Source organism: Ischnura elegans, chromosome 1, assembly GCF_921293095.1.
Source record: "Ischnura elegans chromosome 1, ioIscEleg1.1, whole genome shotgun sequence".
NCBI classification, from domain to species: domain Eukaryota; kingdom Metazoa; phylum Arthropoda; class Insecta; order Odonata; family Coenagrionidae; genus Ischnura; species Ischnura elegans.
Window position 1 is genome coordinate 6,523,873 of NC_060246.1, and position 17,378 is coordinate 6,541,250.

The window sequence follows — 17,378 nt, forward strand, 5'->3', positions numbered from 1 at the left end:
TACATGGATGCTGAAGTACCTTATAGAATCATAGTTGATGCTCTTGGGCACACTCGATGAGGAGAACTCAAACGTAGTGCAATGATTATGACGTATTGCCGTGAATATCCACCTAAATGCCGATGGTTATCCATAGAATTCCAAAATAAAGTTCTTTTTTTAACCTCCAAGACCAGAACTGAGTTTCATAATTTCGTTATAACGATAATTTTTGTAATAACGTCTCTTTTACCAAAGAGTCAATTAGCCTTTTTGTCTGGACCAACGATTTGCTTCGTAAAAACAAGAACTTCATAATAAAGTTGTTCGTATTAATGAGAGTCTACTGTATTGCTTTTCGATGTGTGAAAGCCAATGAAGTACAATTGACCAGATTTGTTTTAATTCCTATTTAAAGACAGTGCTTTCATTTTTCCATTGCAGGACCAGTCTCAACGATGTGGGTCTATTGTGTTTCGAGTATTTGATCCTCTGACTGTGCAGTTAAGCCTTGACCGATCTAACGTTCAGCATGAAAAATTGGTTTTAAAGCTGGTGCATCCTGTGGTGAGTAGAAATAAATTATATACAGTAAAACTTCGGTTTTACGCACTTCGATTTTACATCAAGTCTCGTTTTTACGCAGCGGCACTCAAGTCCGGCCGGAAAGCATAGGGAATTGCAATGGTGAAACTTCGATTTTACATCTTTTCTTGATTTTACGCAGTTTTTCGATTTTGCGCAGCATAACCCCAGCCCCTAAGAGGTCGCTAATCTTGATTTTACGCAGTTGTCTTTCGGCTTGTTTTGAAAATCCGACTAGAGCAATATGCAGTTAGGTTATTATTTCGTCTCAATGAGTTGCAAAAATGAATACAGGAACCGTTGAAATGACATCGCGCTGTTGAGCGTGAAACTAAATACATCGCGAATCTAATTATTGCTTCCCCGTGAGCCCTCTCAGTAATATTTCAGGCTCCATTACGAACGCGAATGTCGCTCTTAGTTCAAATTCGCCGTAGAAGGATATCGAAACCTAAAACACACGGCAATCGCCGTGTATGCGTAACTACTTTTGATTAAGACATGATCGCTGGAGATATTAACATTATCACCTTTCGTTTATTATTCGACTTATTGATCGATGCTGTTTATATCCACAATAGGGTAGTTTCCTTCATCAAAGAAGACAAAAGGCAATAATTGCGATTCGTTACCCACCATTAGTGTATTCAAAATATACTAATTATTTCGTTTTAGAAATGCCGGTTTAAACGAATGGCAATGGTCCATTTTTATCCTCATTTGAAAAGGACCAGATTGGCGCCCATGCGATGCCACTCCACGTGACGTCACAGGGACCTAGTTTATATAGGAGAAGATAGGAGTTATGCATCGTCTGAGGTTACCAATGCATGCATGAGGCGCAGAGCTCAGGGAAACATGTCTTAATAATCACTTATTAAAACTGGCTAAGGTCGGAAAGTTTTCCTCGTTTGATAAGGTATTAATAATCCTTATTTAAGCCAAGCGCTACTAGCCATCAGGGTACTCAGCTACCCGCTGGCAGCCTGCGACGTATCAGCGCTAAGCCTCGCCTCAAGGTCACCTCACCGGGCAGGAGGGGGAACCAGAAATACGACGTACGGAGAGATTTCCCGGCATTCATACTTATGCGTCGCGTTTTCGCGCGCTTGAAATTTTTCACTTTTCATTTAATCGCGAAAAATAGATATTGTCATTTAAAAATCTAAAAGCGTGAAATACGTACTCCAGGAGTAATAATCTTTCGATTTAGGCAATAAAAAAATAATAGGAAACCACCCTATTATGAGCTACGGAATATCTATCCACAACGCAAGGCTTTCTAGAATTTTGCCAACGCTATGTTTTCCGTCGCCCCAGCGAAATATAACCGCGAAATGAGTCGTTAAAAATACTCCCGTGCCAAAATTTTGCCTTCCAAGGTGATCCAAAAAAGATAGTCGTACTTCTAGTATGGACGTAAGTCGATGGTGATTCAACACGATGGTAAAAGCAGCCTGCATTGTCTCATTCCCAGGCTAACCCCACATCTGCGGGACAAATGGAGGCGAGGGAAAATTGCTTGCGCTGCGCGCTTATCAGAACCGACTCAACTTTTATCTCATTGTCAGACGGTTTAAGTTAAACATGGTTGGAACTTGAATAGCTATTAGCTGAACTCCGCTTGGTGGCAAGCGTTTTAACGGAACGGGAGTCAATGCCCTCGGAGAATAACTCGCGTGGTCAATCGTCATGTAATCATTGAAGTCAAATTCAAGACGTGAGTGATAAGGCAGTCCCTTTAAACTCAGGAATGGCTTAGTACCATTAAATTGAAATACAAAAAGTGTCCGGTGTTGTTATCAGATATGGGGAAGCAAAATATTACGTGAAGCTGAGTCACACGGCTTGTGAGTCGAAGGTCCCGGCGCTGAATTCGCGGAAGAATGCCGACAGAGAAGCTATTCCCGGAAGAGTCAATCTACTAATGCTAAAATTTCATGGGGAAATGCTTTTTTAATGCATATAAATTATAAAGAAGGAAAATTTTTCAAGACTATTAGTCATTTTTTATCCATCACGGGCGGCATGACGGCAGTTGCGTGGTCATTTAAATAGCTCACTTAAAAAAAAGTGATCTAAGCACCGGAAACATCTGAATTTCCGAATATCCCGGGTCCTGTGTGCTCCGTATTATCTATGGTATGCTATTTGGAGGTAACCAACAACTGGGGTCATTAGCGCCATGAAGTAAGGGCTGGGGATAGGTACCCTATGTTGGCATTAGCCAGGTTGTAATGATAAGCTCAAAAGGGACCAGGACTTAACTTCCCATCTGATGGACAGAGTGGTGCACTGGAAGTGCCCTCCACATTAGACTCAAGTAGGGATAGGGCCATCTCTGATAAGTCTCTGCTACTGCCAGGACTTGAACCCAGGCCCACAGGGTGTAAAGCCTTTGTGATGTATTAGCAAAATTTTGCACCCTGTTAATGGGGTTAATTTGGATGACTATCCTCAGGTATCTCATTTCTTCAATCTCCAATCTTTGTTTGTCTGCTGGTGGTTACACAGATATCCTGAAAACTGCTTTTAATGAGAATATTTTCGAAAATTAGCTTCTCTGCGACCATTTAGTATCACCATTCCGAAATTTCTCCTGGGTAACAGAAGTAATCTTAGTGCCAGAAATGCTGGCATTTCAACCATTTTGTTCAACCATGGGAAACACTGTTCAGGAATGCAAAGTTGTTTCTCTTAAGGTAGCACGTCATCTGTGGTGTTGCTTTTGAGTACATAAGATTATTAGGCTTCATTTTCCGAGCAATAATGAGCTAGTGTTATCCTGAAAACTATACTCCTCCTCAATACCAACTCTTGATTTTACACACTTTGATTTTACACAGTGCCCATATTTCGGTCCCTCCAACTGCGTAAAATCAAAGTTTTACTGTATACCTATTTGTCTAGAATTTGAAGATATTTGTAGATGAGGTTTTGAGAGAAATATTCGCTTTGACCGAAGGAATATTGTCATTTATTAAAGTCATTCACTTCTTTTATGATCAGACTGTTGATGGCATTATGGTTAGTGGTTGCACTGTATACAGTGAAACCTCGATTTTACATTCCCCCGTTATACATTTTCCCTGATTTTGCACAGTTTTTATCAGGTCCCAAATAATACCGCCTTTAAATAATGATACTCTATTTTACAGTTTACTCAATTTTGCACTTTTTGTAAGTGGTCCATCCAAAAGTGTAAAATAGAGGTTTCACTGTATATAACCTAGAGTAAGGAACATGTACTTTTGCTGCAATTAGCATTTGATTTGAGTTGTGGTGTTGCTTCCATAGATTGCTTGGGCTTTCATGGGAAACCAAGTTACGTGGGAGAGATTGTGGCAGTACAAATTAAGATTTTTTCAGCTCTGAAATTTACCATCCTTGATATTTTTAATATCATGTTTATTTGTTACTTTTGGTTACTTTTAGGGAGAGATACAGGTTTTTTTTTCAAATCCACATTTGGATCATATCCTTAATTTCAGGTGTCGGATATTTTCAGTTGCAAATGTATTTTCAATCGCCTGCTAAAAAAGGAAGTAATTATTCAAGCTTCATCTGGGTACATACAATTAAAGGAATGTTATATTGATTGTCCTATCTATTTTAGTATCCATACTGTTTACAAGTCATTGAGCTTTGAGTCAGATGAGCTTTCAAGTTATCCGTTAAAACACTAATATTTTTACATGTTCAGGATCTAAATAGTTACGCTTGGTATCACGTAATAAGCCAGAGGTGCTGGACACTCTGTCACTTTCAGCAGTAGCGTAGGGAAAGTAGAGAACCTTTTTTGCTATATTTTTACTGTTGGAAGAGGTTTATTCATCCTCCAACATTCAGTAATCCTAGTTCTAGGAATAGCTGGTTGACTAAAGTACAGTTCCTCCACGCTGTCAGAAGGCCCTTAGTTGCTTGCTGACTCAGTGAAGAGGCTGTGGTAATGAACCCAAAGGGATGGCCCTCTCCTTTTTGAGACTATTCTGCTTCACTTCTCTCTTTTTATTTAAATGAAGACCTTCTTCTGAGTTTGCTCACCTCTGAAATCATGGCTTTTTTCAGCAATAGCTTGAAGAGTCTGTATTTTCTCTCCTATGGACCCCTGGTATTAATTTTCATAAGTAGACATGCATCACTGTAGATGTACATTCGTGTAAGCTGTTGAGACACTGTTGTTTCATTTGTATCCTTCTCTGTCATAGGATTTTTTACTGATAGAAGTTTTGTTGGAGTATGCTTGGTAGGTTGTTTATTATTTAATAATAAAGTTAGGGGCTACTGGTATTATAATGGAAAGTGATGAAGAAATATTTTTCTAAAAACTCCTGTTGTTGACATAATTTTATACATATTTCTTTGACTGAAAATTGCATTTCGTTGAGGACCTGGTGGATTAATTCATTTTTGTTATATCTCTACAAGCATCATTACGCATGTCTTAAGATCTGTGAAATTTGCAAGATGCGATATCACGAAATAAAAAGCGAAATCGGTGTATGAAACGAAAGTTCGCCTTTTACTTTAATTTTACGTGAATCGGCTAAAAAAATCACATGAAAGGCCGCAGCCGTAATTGTTTAATGCTGCTGACGTTCATTCACTCAATCTCATTACGATTCAAAGGTCAATTGGCTTGTTTGGCCTCTCACATATCGCTTTTGCGTAACGTTGCTCACTGTAGTGATGCCTCTGCCAGAATTTACAATGAAGCTGCTTTCAGGCGATACAACTTTCTGGATTTCACGGCGGCAGGTCTAATCTCATGCACGCGTTAATGTCGAGCAGGAATTCTGGTAACTCCCGTGATGCAGTAGACAGCATTATTGGATAACTGGTTGGAGGAAAACCTTAAATGTGGGCTTAATGTAACAATTTTATAGACACGCCCGCTGGCCAGGAGCGCTAGCGCAGTAGGGGAAGGTGGGGGAAGGAACGGAAAGTATAGGAGGAGAGGGGGTGCTACTTATTAGCGGACGTATCCTGGAGTCGGACGGATTTGGCACCCCACTGAGCTTCAATGGAAAAAAGGAGATAATTAAAGCCAGAGAATGCTGAAATCCTCACCATGGTTTCATTTTCCTGATATTTTATTTCTATTTTGCAGTAGTCTGGATCAATAGAATTTGTTTTGCAGATATGCCCCGGACAAACTTTTGTTTGAAATGACAAGACTTCCCTGAAAAGCATTTTTCTCCTCATATTGGTCTAAATTAAATCAAATTTCAGTAACATTTGATTAACTTCTGCTCTAGTCTTCCTCACGAAGACAATTATTAAAGTGCAGTATTCATGGTGCACCTTTAATTGCTCTCTCTATGATGTTAGTGATCTTGAACCATATCATTTATTTGGTTTTGTTAGAAATTTTGTTCAGTGGAAATCGTATTATATTTTATGTACAAGGCTTAATAAAAGTATGTATAAGCATTCACAAAGCATACCAAAAAATAATAAAATGCCCTGAAATGTGCTAAAATTCTAACATTATAATAACCCTGCCTAGATTTTCTATAATACCGAAATCACTTGGTTTTAAAACGAATTTTAGCAAAAAAATAAAACCACTGTCGTGGACCCCTACGCATGGCTGTGGTTTGGAATAAAATTGCTCACGTTCAGGCATGTAGTCAGAAATTTGCTGTGACCAAGTCCATTTTTTTATTCAAACTTCGGACCTCAAATGAATGGAGGTGCTGTCCTTTTAGTGTTAATCCTTGCAATATCAGCTAGATGCAAATTTCCCACTTCTCTCTCTGGGGAAACGTTTCTTGGTCATAAACTTACTACTTTTTTCAGTATTGGCCATGTGGATTGGATTTCCCTTTTGTCACATTTAAATTATTGGTTACTTTATGTTAATAATTATTTGCTTCGAGTAAAGACAATCAGATATCTGCAGTTGACGGAATCTATGGTTCACTACGTTGAATTATTTGTTTTGATTTGTCGCAATCAATTTTTGGGAAATTATTCTTATATATGCTGTAAAAAAATAGCCTCTCTCTTTACATATTTTTAATGTCTAATGCTTTAGAAAGCCTGTAGGATGTGGGAAGATATTGTTACTTTTTACCAGAAATACAATCATGTTACCCCAGAAAATAATAATAATTGTAAGTATCAAAGATTCTTCACTGCTTCCTCCATTGTCTTTCAGATACCTGGCTTCAGTGTTCCATCTTCCAATCAGGGAGTGAAAAGGAAAGAAGAGGAATCAGCGTCTGAAGAAATGCAAGTGGACAGCAATGAACCTGCAAGGAAGAAAAGATAATTTCTCATATGAATAAATAAGTTTTTTATATGCTTTAAGTTTTGTGTGATTGGGGTCTCTTATGTCCATTGGGCAATGGGAAAGCAAGTTTTTCAATTTGTTAACTGAAACCTCTGTCACCAGAGGCACGGAAGAAAAACGGTCTTTCATCAGCAGCTTAAATGGGTCATTTATTTGTAATGACAAATAACTGTCTGTGTTGTAAATTCCATGCAAAGTTACAATCAGGTGTTAAGAAATATTGTCAGTACCAACAACAAGTGAGCAATGGATTCCCTGGTCGTCAGTCATGGTCCAAGGGAGGGAGGGTTGAACGAAAGATGGTGGGTGAGGGAAGTTAGATGGGAATGGCAGTGAGTGAGCTTAGAGGAGGATTTTATGGGAGCGGTAATTAAGGAGTGACTGTCCATTAATGGATTTCTCTTCCTCATTTTAAATTCCGTAAAATTTGTTCCTATTCTGGGCTAATTTATGTGCTCTGCCTGTTCCTCACAAAGCGACAACCATTGTCCGCCTAATGAATGCTTAACACCTACACTAATAAATACTTAAATGGCAATTATTCTTGCCGAAATGTAGGTGAGCGCCCTATTCTATGAGGTAGGAAAATTTCTGGCCGAGCACATTTTTCGTGGTTGAGGAGAGGGATTTTTGAATTGATGTTGGAGGGACATTGGATGCGGAGGAGAAGATCCAATGTTTTCAGAAAATCCTATTTCTAAAGTCCACTTTACATGGAAAATTAACTTGCACGACTCAGAACTGCATTTTTCCCTTAATCTGGCCTGCAGTTGTACAAATGCATGGACAAAATAGGAACACAGGCGATTTTTCCATCTCTTCCACTCTTGCATGCATTCTAGCAATTCTCTGCTTCACACGATGCAATTTGAGATGCGCTCTCACATACATGCCAGATTGTGCCTCTCGTGCACGTCAGTACAGGCCGTGCCGAAAACGGTGTTCAGATTTTTTGAGGGAGAGAGAGAAGGTGCCGCATTTGAGATACGCTGGAGAAAATTTCGGGTACGATGCAATGTTCTGAGTCCACAACTTTTAATAATTAAGAAAAAGACCAGTGTAATTGTGCCCATGGGCTAGTTGTCTCCTGGGACGGGGTAATAGAGGCCAGTCACCTCAAGGAAAACCTTTTTTAATTAGTGCTGAAATGTCCTCCTCCCCAAACTCTAACCCCCCCTCCCCTCCCCCTTTTGGCTATGTGGCACCCCTGCCATAGAACATCGGAAACACCAGAGTGGAACAGAGGCGCGCCTGCGGCACTGCGTTGAGCCCTATTCTGTGTAAGGGAGTGAATTTAAATAGGTGAACGCAACATTTCTGGTGAATTAAAGGCTGTGCGAGTTGTGTAAAATTTTAGTCCTGCACTAATTGTATTAAGTGTTATTTTCAAAGTGCGGAAAAGTTTTTCGGGTTTTCCACCGGTTGATGTCGTCCATGTCTCCCGACGTCGTAAGTCGCGATCAGCAAGTCGCGGATCGAAAGGTCGGGAGACGACATCAACCGGTGGAAAGCCCGAGAAACTTTTCTGCAATTGATACGCCGGGAAAACTTAAGATCCTACGTTATTTTCAAAGTGCTTGGATTATTCGATCAGCATTTCGCGGTTAATCGTGCATCGGGTTTCGTTTTGAATAAGCACTGAAAGTATTAAAAAAAATAAACATAATTGTCCAAATAAGGTAATGTTCATCTACGTCGATATATAGAAACTGGAAACTTGGTTTGCGCTTGAAGATACATATTACGTTATTTGCTGTGTGCCCATTTGTAGCTCCTATGATATTTTTTTAATCTCTGGCCTGTGATAAAATATCCAAGCCCCGTTAGTCACATTCGTACTCCTTTTTAGGCCCGCTGCCGATACTTCAATGTTGGTGAGTCACTCTTATCCCGTCACCCGCTTAGACGTCTCCAGCAATGGGTTTTCCGTCTTACTAACCCGCTTGCGTGTTTAACGGAGAAATAACGCAAGCGGAATCAATGAAAGATGGGCGATACAATAAATAGATTTATCCAATGCATTTGTTTAGGATTTGAGCTTTCGTCATATTTAAAAGGTGAACTAGGAATCCACGTTCATTTGACAAGGTCGTATTATCATTTCTTTCAATTGAATTCAGCTGTTTGATTGATTAGATCAAACTTTGAAGTTTTTGTCGGTTTCAACGTCTTCAAAATGCGATGTAAAGTCTGTCATTATATTTTAAGGACGGATCGAAGCGTGAATTGTAATTTTAATTACTGTTGAAACATGCCACGTTCAAAACGCATTGAAGTTGTTGTAAAACAATGATTCTCTTTTTTCCTTTGGCCTGTGTGACATGGGACGTAAAATTTGTTCAATTTTTTCCCTTTTACACATTAACCAGTGAGGCAAGTGTCGTAAAAGCTTTTCGCTATCGATTTTTTGGTTCGCAATAGGAAAGTTATGGGCGAGAAAATACCTTAATATTCAGCGCACACCCAATGGAAAAATGGTGTAGGTACGTTAGCAATTTATTTTCTTTTTGAGAGGAAGGATATTTTAATTATTTAGATATACTTCCATTTTGAAGTCGCTATTTGTAATTTCAGATGTTAACGTTTTAAACTTTGCAAATTTGAATTTTCGGCGTCGATTCGGCTTAAGCGAGCCATTCATTATTACTTAGATTATTAATTATTTCTATTCGCATTCGAGTAGGATATAGGTTGGTTTGGGGCGCTGGAAAATTAGCTGGAGCGATTTAATATAATCGAAAACAAGCAATCAAATAAAAAACCTCATACAAGAAGCAATCCCTTATACTTGCAACCGTATACCTACTTCATGTACGAGTAGGTTTTTGTTTCCAAACTCTTGTGGAAGATTATTGTTAAAAAATTAATCTCGAGATGAAAACTCTTCACATTTTATTGCTATCAGCATTCAATTCTTATTTAGTTGAAGGGGAAAGCTGCCTTATCCCGTACGAATAAGTTCGTCGCAGAGCGCAGGTTTAAATATTTTTAAGTGCTCGTCAAGTAGCCAATAAATTAGCCTTTCGCGGAAGTGCTTGACGATGGAAGAATCTTACTTTTTTTGTATAAGAGCCCTGGGGACATCGGCATCCCAACGATACGTCCTGACGATGTCAGCCCCGCAGAATTTCCGCGTGTTTCGAATGAAATGAAGCGATAATTGGTGTGTTGTGTGTGCCTGTCGGTAAGTCTGGGGTGAGCTCTACCCTCACCTATACAAACCAACCTATCGCGATAAATCACTGCGTGATGTCTAACATATGTATTTTTCCTTATGTGATGGTATTTGTATCCCGCCCAAGCGTTCAGTATAATTCTCATTTGACCGTACCAAGGAAAGGCTTATTAAGAAAGGCGGAGGAAACGTGATAATTCCTGTCGAGTCGAACCAAAGATTTGCGGGTGAAAATTATAGCATATTTATTTTTATATTATAGTAACTTAGTGTTTGCAATTTACTCCAAAAGTCAAGGTGCATGCCTACATGCCTTGTTGCATGGAGGGTATTTGTGGCTCATTTCCGCTCGTGGGGCCCGACGGGAATTCAGGAGTTGCAAATGTTTTCACGATTTTTCTGATAAATTATGGCGTGCTGTGAGTGCCTGTGGCTAAATCTGGGTCAATATGCCTGTGGTGAATATGGGTTTGCCTGTGGCTATATGGTCAAGTTGGCAGTTTTTTGTGTCGCTACTCAGCCGCTTAAATAAGTGCTATTATAGAAACGAATTTTTGGATTGATGTAAGGCGTTTTCCGATGTTAGTGGCCTAATAGGACGGCACCATTCTCAGTCCAATCGGGCAGTAATCCAGAGAAAGGAGCGAGGTTAGCAGTTAAAGGCATGGAAGTAATCCAGAGCAAATTAAGGGCTTTGATTTTTTCATGGAATGGACAGAAGCTTTGAGACTCAACTCATCCTCCTCTCGCCTCACCGAACCATCCTTGTATTTGCTCTTGTGTCAGCGATTTATCCTAGCAACACGAAATCTTGTTATAAATACGAAATGATGCAGGGGTCAGCGGAAATTTGCCGACCTTCGTCTGAATTTTCGTTTCAATGCTCATAGCTAACTTAGGGTAGTTATCTTCATCAAAGAAAACGGAAGGCATTGATTGCGATAAGTTACCCACCATTAGTGTATTCATGATATACAAATTATTTGGTTTAGGAAATCCCAGTTTAGACGAATGTTAATGGTAAATTTTTATCTTATTTGAAAAAGGCGAGATTGGCGCCCATGGAATGCCACTCCATGTGACGTCACAGGGACCTAGATGCTACACGAGTAGTCAGGAGTTTTTACACCGTCTGAGATTACTAACGCATGCATGAGGCACACAGCTCAGGCAAACATCTCTTAATAATCACCCATTAAAACCGCCTATGGTCGGAAAGTTTCCTTCTTTTGATAAGGTATTAATAATCCTTTAATTGATAAGGTATTAATAAGCCAAGCGCTACCTGCTAGCATACTGTATCGTAGCGGCGCTCATAGCCTCGCACAGAGGTGGCCTCACACGGCGGCTGCCGGAACCAAAATGACGTCACACGGGCTTTTCCCAGCATTCATACTTGGCCGTCGCGTTTTCGCGCGCTTGAAATTTTTCACTTTTCATTTAATCGCGAAAAATAGATATCGTCATTTAAAAATCTAAAAGCATTAAATACGTACTCCAAGAGTAAAAATCTTTCGATTTAGGCAATAAAATAAACAGGAATCCACCCTAATAAAACTCGCTAAGGACGCATTCAAAATAGCTTAATACTCATATTCTTATCATTTCATTCCACGAAAATCGCTTTCAAGAATCTCACTTATTGGTTTCTTTGTAATACATGCGGCGGATAGTAATGGATTGGTCGTGAGCGACAGACGCGTGGGATCGAGATGTTTTTGTGATGGCAAGAGAGAAGACAAAGAAGGTGGGGAAGAAGAATGCATCAATGAATGTAGGGATGTGGAATGTGAGGAGAATGGTGAGGGCGGGTAAGCTAGAATATATGATAAGGGAAATGGAGAAAGGGAGGATAGATATCTTGGGGCTATACGAAGGGAGGTGGATGAGGTGATGAGGCACTATGGTAGTGATGGATACCGGGTTATATATAGTGGTGAGGAGGAAAGCCAATTTTGAACCAATCCAGGTTAGTCAGAATGTCCGATGTACGGACCAAACACAACCTTCCCACAATTAACACATTCATCTCCAAATTAGCGATCAACTTAAAGTCCAGACTCGGGGCAACTCAAAACACTTTCCTCACAAACATATGGGATTATGATCCATCAATCCCCACCACATACAAACTGCCTCAACTAATCACTCGTCTATGAGTCTTTCCTATGTCTTTCTCTCTTGTAGAATAGTCTTCCACTGTAAGGTATTATAAAGATGGTATTATATATAATTTTCTATTGTGTACTCCTAATTAATGAAAATGATGATGATGATGAAAAGAAAAAAAAACTTAAATAAAATAAAAAGAAAAACATGAAAAAAATATATAAAACAATGGAAAAGATAAAAAAATAAAACAAAATACAAAAAGGAAAAAAATGATAAATACCTTATTCAAAGAAATGAATAAAGACAAAAGAAAAGAGAAAAGAAATTCCATATCCATCATTGAAATTATAATATAGCTGTTAAACTAACTCATAAATATATGGTCCAAAATGTATCTATGTATTCAATCCAAAATATGTATACGTAAAAAATCCTCATTAGTTATAAGTTTCTGCTCACACAAACAAAACACTACCCACACAACATAGACAATTGCGCACCAAATAAAATCATCTGTAATCTGGCTGGTTAGGGTGAAATAATTCACCGGTACAGCGGGAAAGCGCCTTCGGCGCATCAATTAATGAGTGAGAGAAGCCAATTTTGATTTTGTATTAAATCGGAAGATGAATCAAGGGCTACCCAGGATAATAACTGGGGGGGGGGGGGAGGGGGAAAGCCAAGTGGTGACATTTTTGCATGGAAAAGGTGATTGAAACCAACATTTTAAGAAAATTATAACATCGCTTTATTATTTTATGAGATTATTTCCTTGAAAGAATAGTTTTTTTTAGCTCCATATCTTATACAAATACATTTCATTTTTCGTGGGTTCAAAGAAAATTTGTTAAATACTTTCGTTTCAATTCAGTACTGATTTTTATTAGAGACTTTTGCGATTTTTGCTTCTAGGGAGGGGCAGCTGCCCCATTGCCCCTCGCTGGGTACGCCCATGACAAGAATGCGGGAATGGTAGGTACAGATCAGGTGAGCGAAAGAAATTAAAGGGCGACACACCAACCTTGTGTTTCAAGTTTACATACCCACTACTAATCACAGGGGGGGAGAAGTATATCGTGTGCATGGACGGCTCGAGATAATACCGATAGAGAAACCGTGGGGGTGAAGGGTGAAAGTGTCGGAGGGGAGGAGAAACGACGAAGTGCCCGACATGGTGGGTGAGGAGTCTAATCCAGTGGTAATGAGGGACGTAGTCGGGGAAGGGAGGGATGGGAACGAAAAAGGAGAATTTGGATTAGGAATGCGGAACGACATGAGAGAGAAAGCAGCAGAATTTTGCAGGAGATACAAGTTATTCATAACAAACACACGGTTCAGTAAATGGTGGATATACACATGGAAGAGGCTAGGGGATATGGAGAGAAATCAGGTAGACTACATCATGGTAAGACAGAGGCTTAGGAATAGTGTGAAAAACTCGCGCAGCTTCCCTGCGGATGATGCGGATTCAGACCACAACCTTGTGATTATGAAATGCCACGTAAGACATTCAGTAATGCACACTCCTTCCATCTTTCAGGGAATCTACGTATCTACTACTTGCTTGCCCGTGATCGACGTTTAATCCTTGTGGAAAATGATTTTTTTCTATTCGCGGCGTTTGAGTCGGATACGAAAATCCGTACACTTGTCGCGTAAAACTTTCAGAAAAGTGTTTGCGTAATTTTATTAATAGTTGTTGCTGTCCTGATTTTAGCTCTACGACCATGTCACACCGAAGCTCATTACACTGCTTTGAGGCTATTAAAAATGTTTAACTAACTCTCATTCGAAGGCTACTTTTAAATTGTGGTAAATTATATAGAAAAAATGAAGTGGATGACTAGTCGTCACCAGTAGCGGATACAGAAAAAAACTCGAAGGGGGGGGGGGGGGGCGCAAAAGATATCTTGAGTTACCTGTTCTTTTATCCTGATAAAAAATAATCAAGTCACATGCAGAGTTTAAGAAAAATTTAATTAAATATATTACACACACATACAAAACAATACCATCTTATGATACAAAAAAGTTACATTGTGGTTCTGCAATGTTTGGCAATACGGTTGGGCCCGCAAGGGGGTCGCGCGCCCCCATCTGTATCCGCCACTGGTCGTCACTATTAATCCCTTCCTCTTTTGCTCTCTTTTAGTAACGTCTAGGATGGAAGTTACACTCGATGATTTGTTTCGGTTCCATTCTGTGCTTGCTATTAGTCTTAATTGATATAATTAGCAGATACACTGAGGTGTATGCAGTGCTGCAGTTGGGCCGGTACGGCGTACCCCCTAAGATCCAAACTCGTTATAAGCGTACCGGTTAAAATACCATCGCGGCCGGATGTATAATACATGTTCAGCTGTTGGAATTTTTGGTGAGAACCGCCTAATTTTTTTTCAACTACATTACTGGGTGTATGTCTGTATGAAGAAATGTATCAGCTAATTAATTACATAGAGGTCAATTAGACATTAATTCATATATTTTCAATCACTCCATGGTAGGAAACTTGGCAGTTTTTGGGTTTGCTGTCAAATAAAATAATTCAGTGATGTTTTGCGCTAGAGGCCGCAGAATCCCTCATTTTCCAAGAGCTCCCACGTTCGTTAAAATTATATTCTTACGGTGTCATAGACGCAAGCACATTTCACATTGATGTTTTAAACTTCGACGAGATATACCTATATTTTAACCCTGCGTACGTTTTTTAGTGCGTGCAGAATGGGATGCGTACGGTTTTCAATTTTAAAAACGTATGTTTTCCGTTAAAATATGAACGAGACAATATTCTCGTGATTTTTTTTAATCACGAGAAAGGGCGCCATGTTATTTCTCGCACCCCACGCTTCTTTTAAGCATAGCCCTATTTAACAATTCGGAAAACGCTCACCTTTGAATGGAAAGTTTAATCCATTGTGACACGGAGACACCTGTCGAAGGGGTCGGGAATAATGGTACGGGTGTCAACGACGGGGAGGAGGGTAAAAAACAGTCGTCTGTGAGAAGTAAAGGGTTAATCACTCGTCTGAATGTTTTCAAATTGGTAAGTCTGGGAGAGCGGCACAGAGAGAGGGAAGGGGCCCCGTTTCGAATTGAGGAAAGGGGGGGATTCGTCTGATCCGCCGGCTGACTCACAGGGGGGGGGAGGTGGAAAGGGGAAGGGAGGGGAATGGCCTCACCCCTCCACTTCCAGTGTGGGGACGAAGCGAGTCGGACTCGAGCGTAGTTCACAGGTAGCCGTTGAAGGGATCTGTTCGTGAAGCAAGCCGTCGACTCGTTCCTTTCCTCCGCCCATCTATCTGTGTTTGTGATCAGTTGAGCCGCTTGGTGCCTGACCCTACGTGCCACAAGGCGATCTTCTTGGTGAGTAAGTATCTTCTTGTCGTGCTGTGGCGTATAAGCTTTGAGGCCCACCAAGCTGTGTGCCGCCGGGGGGGATTTGAGGGGGTGACGAACGCTGTGTGCTGAAGGAGGGCCGTGGCGGCGTCGAAAACCTGTGCTTGCATTCGTGTGTGCCTCCGAAACTTGGAAAGTCAAACGCCTATGTATGCCTAACCTTCGGATTGTAGTAACGGGCATGTTTTGAGTCATTGGATACTGTTTGAATCTACCAACCTAATCTAATTCATCGGAGTTTTAAAGTCTCCATCGGGAAGCTGTTCGTTTTCAGGATGTTGAGAATCTTTGGAATTAAGGAACAGTATTCGTGGACACAAGGAGAAAATGTCTTGGCTTTTGCAAATCTACCTCGGGAAGAGATCTCCTGTTTTAATTTCTCCTTGTAATTTAACCTAAATTGTCACTAATTTAGATGCGGACAAAACGGTCAACCATGGTGTGATGAAGGTACCGTATTTAATCGGTAAAGCTATTATTTGCAGCTGGTTTTGCGCAGTTACCGTTCTCGTGGTCGGCGGTTCGATTCCCGCCTCGGGCGTGGTCTTGTGATGGTGACTATTACAAGTTTTTGGCTTCTGAATGTTGTCTTGGAAGCTATGCGAAGTGGGTCCGAAAGACGCAGATTAAAATAGAGAGATTCTATAGAGGTTCTTGCTTTGAAGTCGAGTCGGTGGTGTTCGTTCCTTTTTAGGCTTCCTCGAAGGCGGACGCCGGGTGGAGAGTCGATTGCTGAGTGCCACGTAGTATGTGCCTATTCGGCTACCACAACTTCAGTCATCCCTCTTCATTGTCGCCGGTGTCTCGAGTAAGCGGGTTTATATGCTTCAGTTGCAGCAATTCACATCTGCCTCTATGCTTCCTAGTTGGCTTGGATAAGTAATAACCTCTCAGCGTAATGTTTTCTGTGCAGGATGATCCCAGAGATGTCAAAATTGGGGAAAATATATTATGTGGTTTCAAATGAAGGTGTAGATCCAGATGGAGTTTATTATTTGCATATATAGTTTCTAAATTGTGTTTCGAAATTAATCTCCAAACAATCATTCCATCACGGTTTTCGGTGTGTCTGTCAGGTTAGAAAACTCGGTAACTCTTTGATAACTGTGAAAAGGCGTGGTCGGCTGCTTTGAGTAAACAAGGCGAGAGGAGGAAGTTTACGAGTATTCTAGGATAGGAGCGATAAGGTCGAGGTGCGGCGTGCGTGCAAGTCTCCACCTATTCATCTCCAGCTACCCTCCAAAACCCTGCTAGCCACCTCTAGGGTGTTTGGCAGGGGTGACCAATCACCAGCATGCTGCATACAAGAGGATACCGCAAGCCCTCATGAGGGCAAAAAAATATTGCGCGCAATGACAAAAATTACGTGCACATGCATAAATAAGCGAAACTTGACAACGGTTATTACTTCCTATTATAAATCCACGCAAAGTTAGAGAAATAGAAACATTCAACGAGTTGTTCTAGCGAGTGACACCATTTATTTTATTAATCGAGATACCGTTGCTATCCTTAATAATACGGCGAAATAAAAAAAATTAAACTGTTATTAAATTTATTTTTCTCGCGGGTTCTGACTTTTTGTGTTATATTGTAAGTGTGCGGAGCGTGCTAGCAATAGTAGTATCATTGCTTTTTCGAGCTTTGGTTTCAACTGAAGAGATATGTACGAGATCACCTACGGAAATACATATAAGTTGGTGTCGGCGGTTAAGGGGGATTAGCCTTCTTTCCAGAGGTCGCTGCCGGGAACATAGCAATAAAAGGTAATCTTTAATGTGGTTCTCCAGTGAAAGTATTATTTCTCCATCTTAAAAAGTAATGTTGAAACAG

The 17,378-nt window shown here is 40.3% G+C and overlaps 2 protein-coding genes across 7 annotated transcripts in view; both read left to right on the forward strand.

Moving 5' to 3' along the window:
* LOC124155216 (exosome complex exonuclease RRP44) overlaps positions 1-6,879 on the forward strand; it is a 47,022-nt gene extending 40,143 nt beyond the window's left edge. The window contains exons 18-19 of the mRNA XM_046528935.1: positions 424-546; positions 6,728-6,879. Of these exons, the coding sequence (XP_046384891.1) occupies positions 424-546; positions 6,728-6,841 (237 nt within the window). The 3' untranslated portion in view covers positions 6,842-6,879. The remainder of the gene's footprint in view (positions 1-423; positions 547-6,727) is intronic.
* Positions 6,880-15,358: 8,479 nt separating this feature from the next.
* The window catches only part of LOC124155224 (thymosin beta), a 176,965-nt gene continuing 174,945 nt past the window's right edge, over positions 15,359-17,378 (forward strand). For 2 of the 6 annotated variants that reach the window (XM_046528972.1, XM_046528991.1), the window contains exon 1: positions 15,362-15,512. The gene's annotated coding sequence lies outside the window, so the exon portion shown is untranslated. Of the gene's footprint in view, positions 15,517-17,378 lie in introns of all 6 variants that reach the window. The other 4 variants (XM_046528985.1, XM_046528951.1, XM_046528943.1 and 1 more) reach the window with 4 other exon arrangements.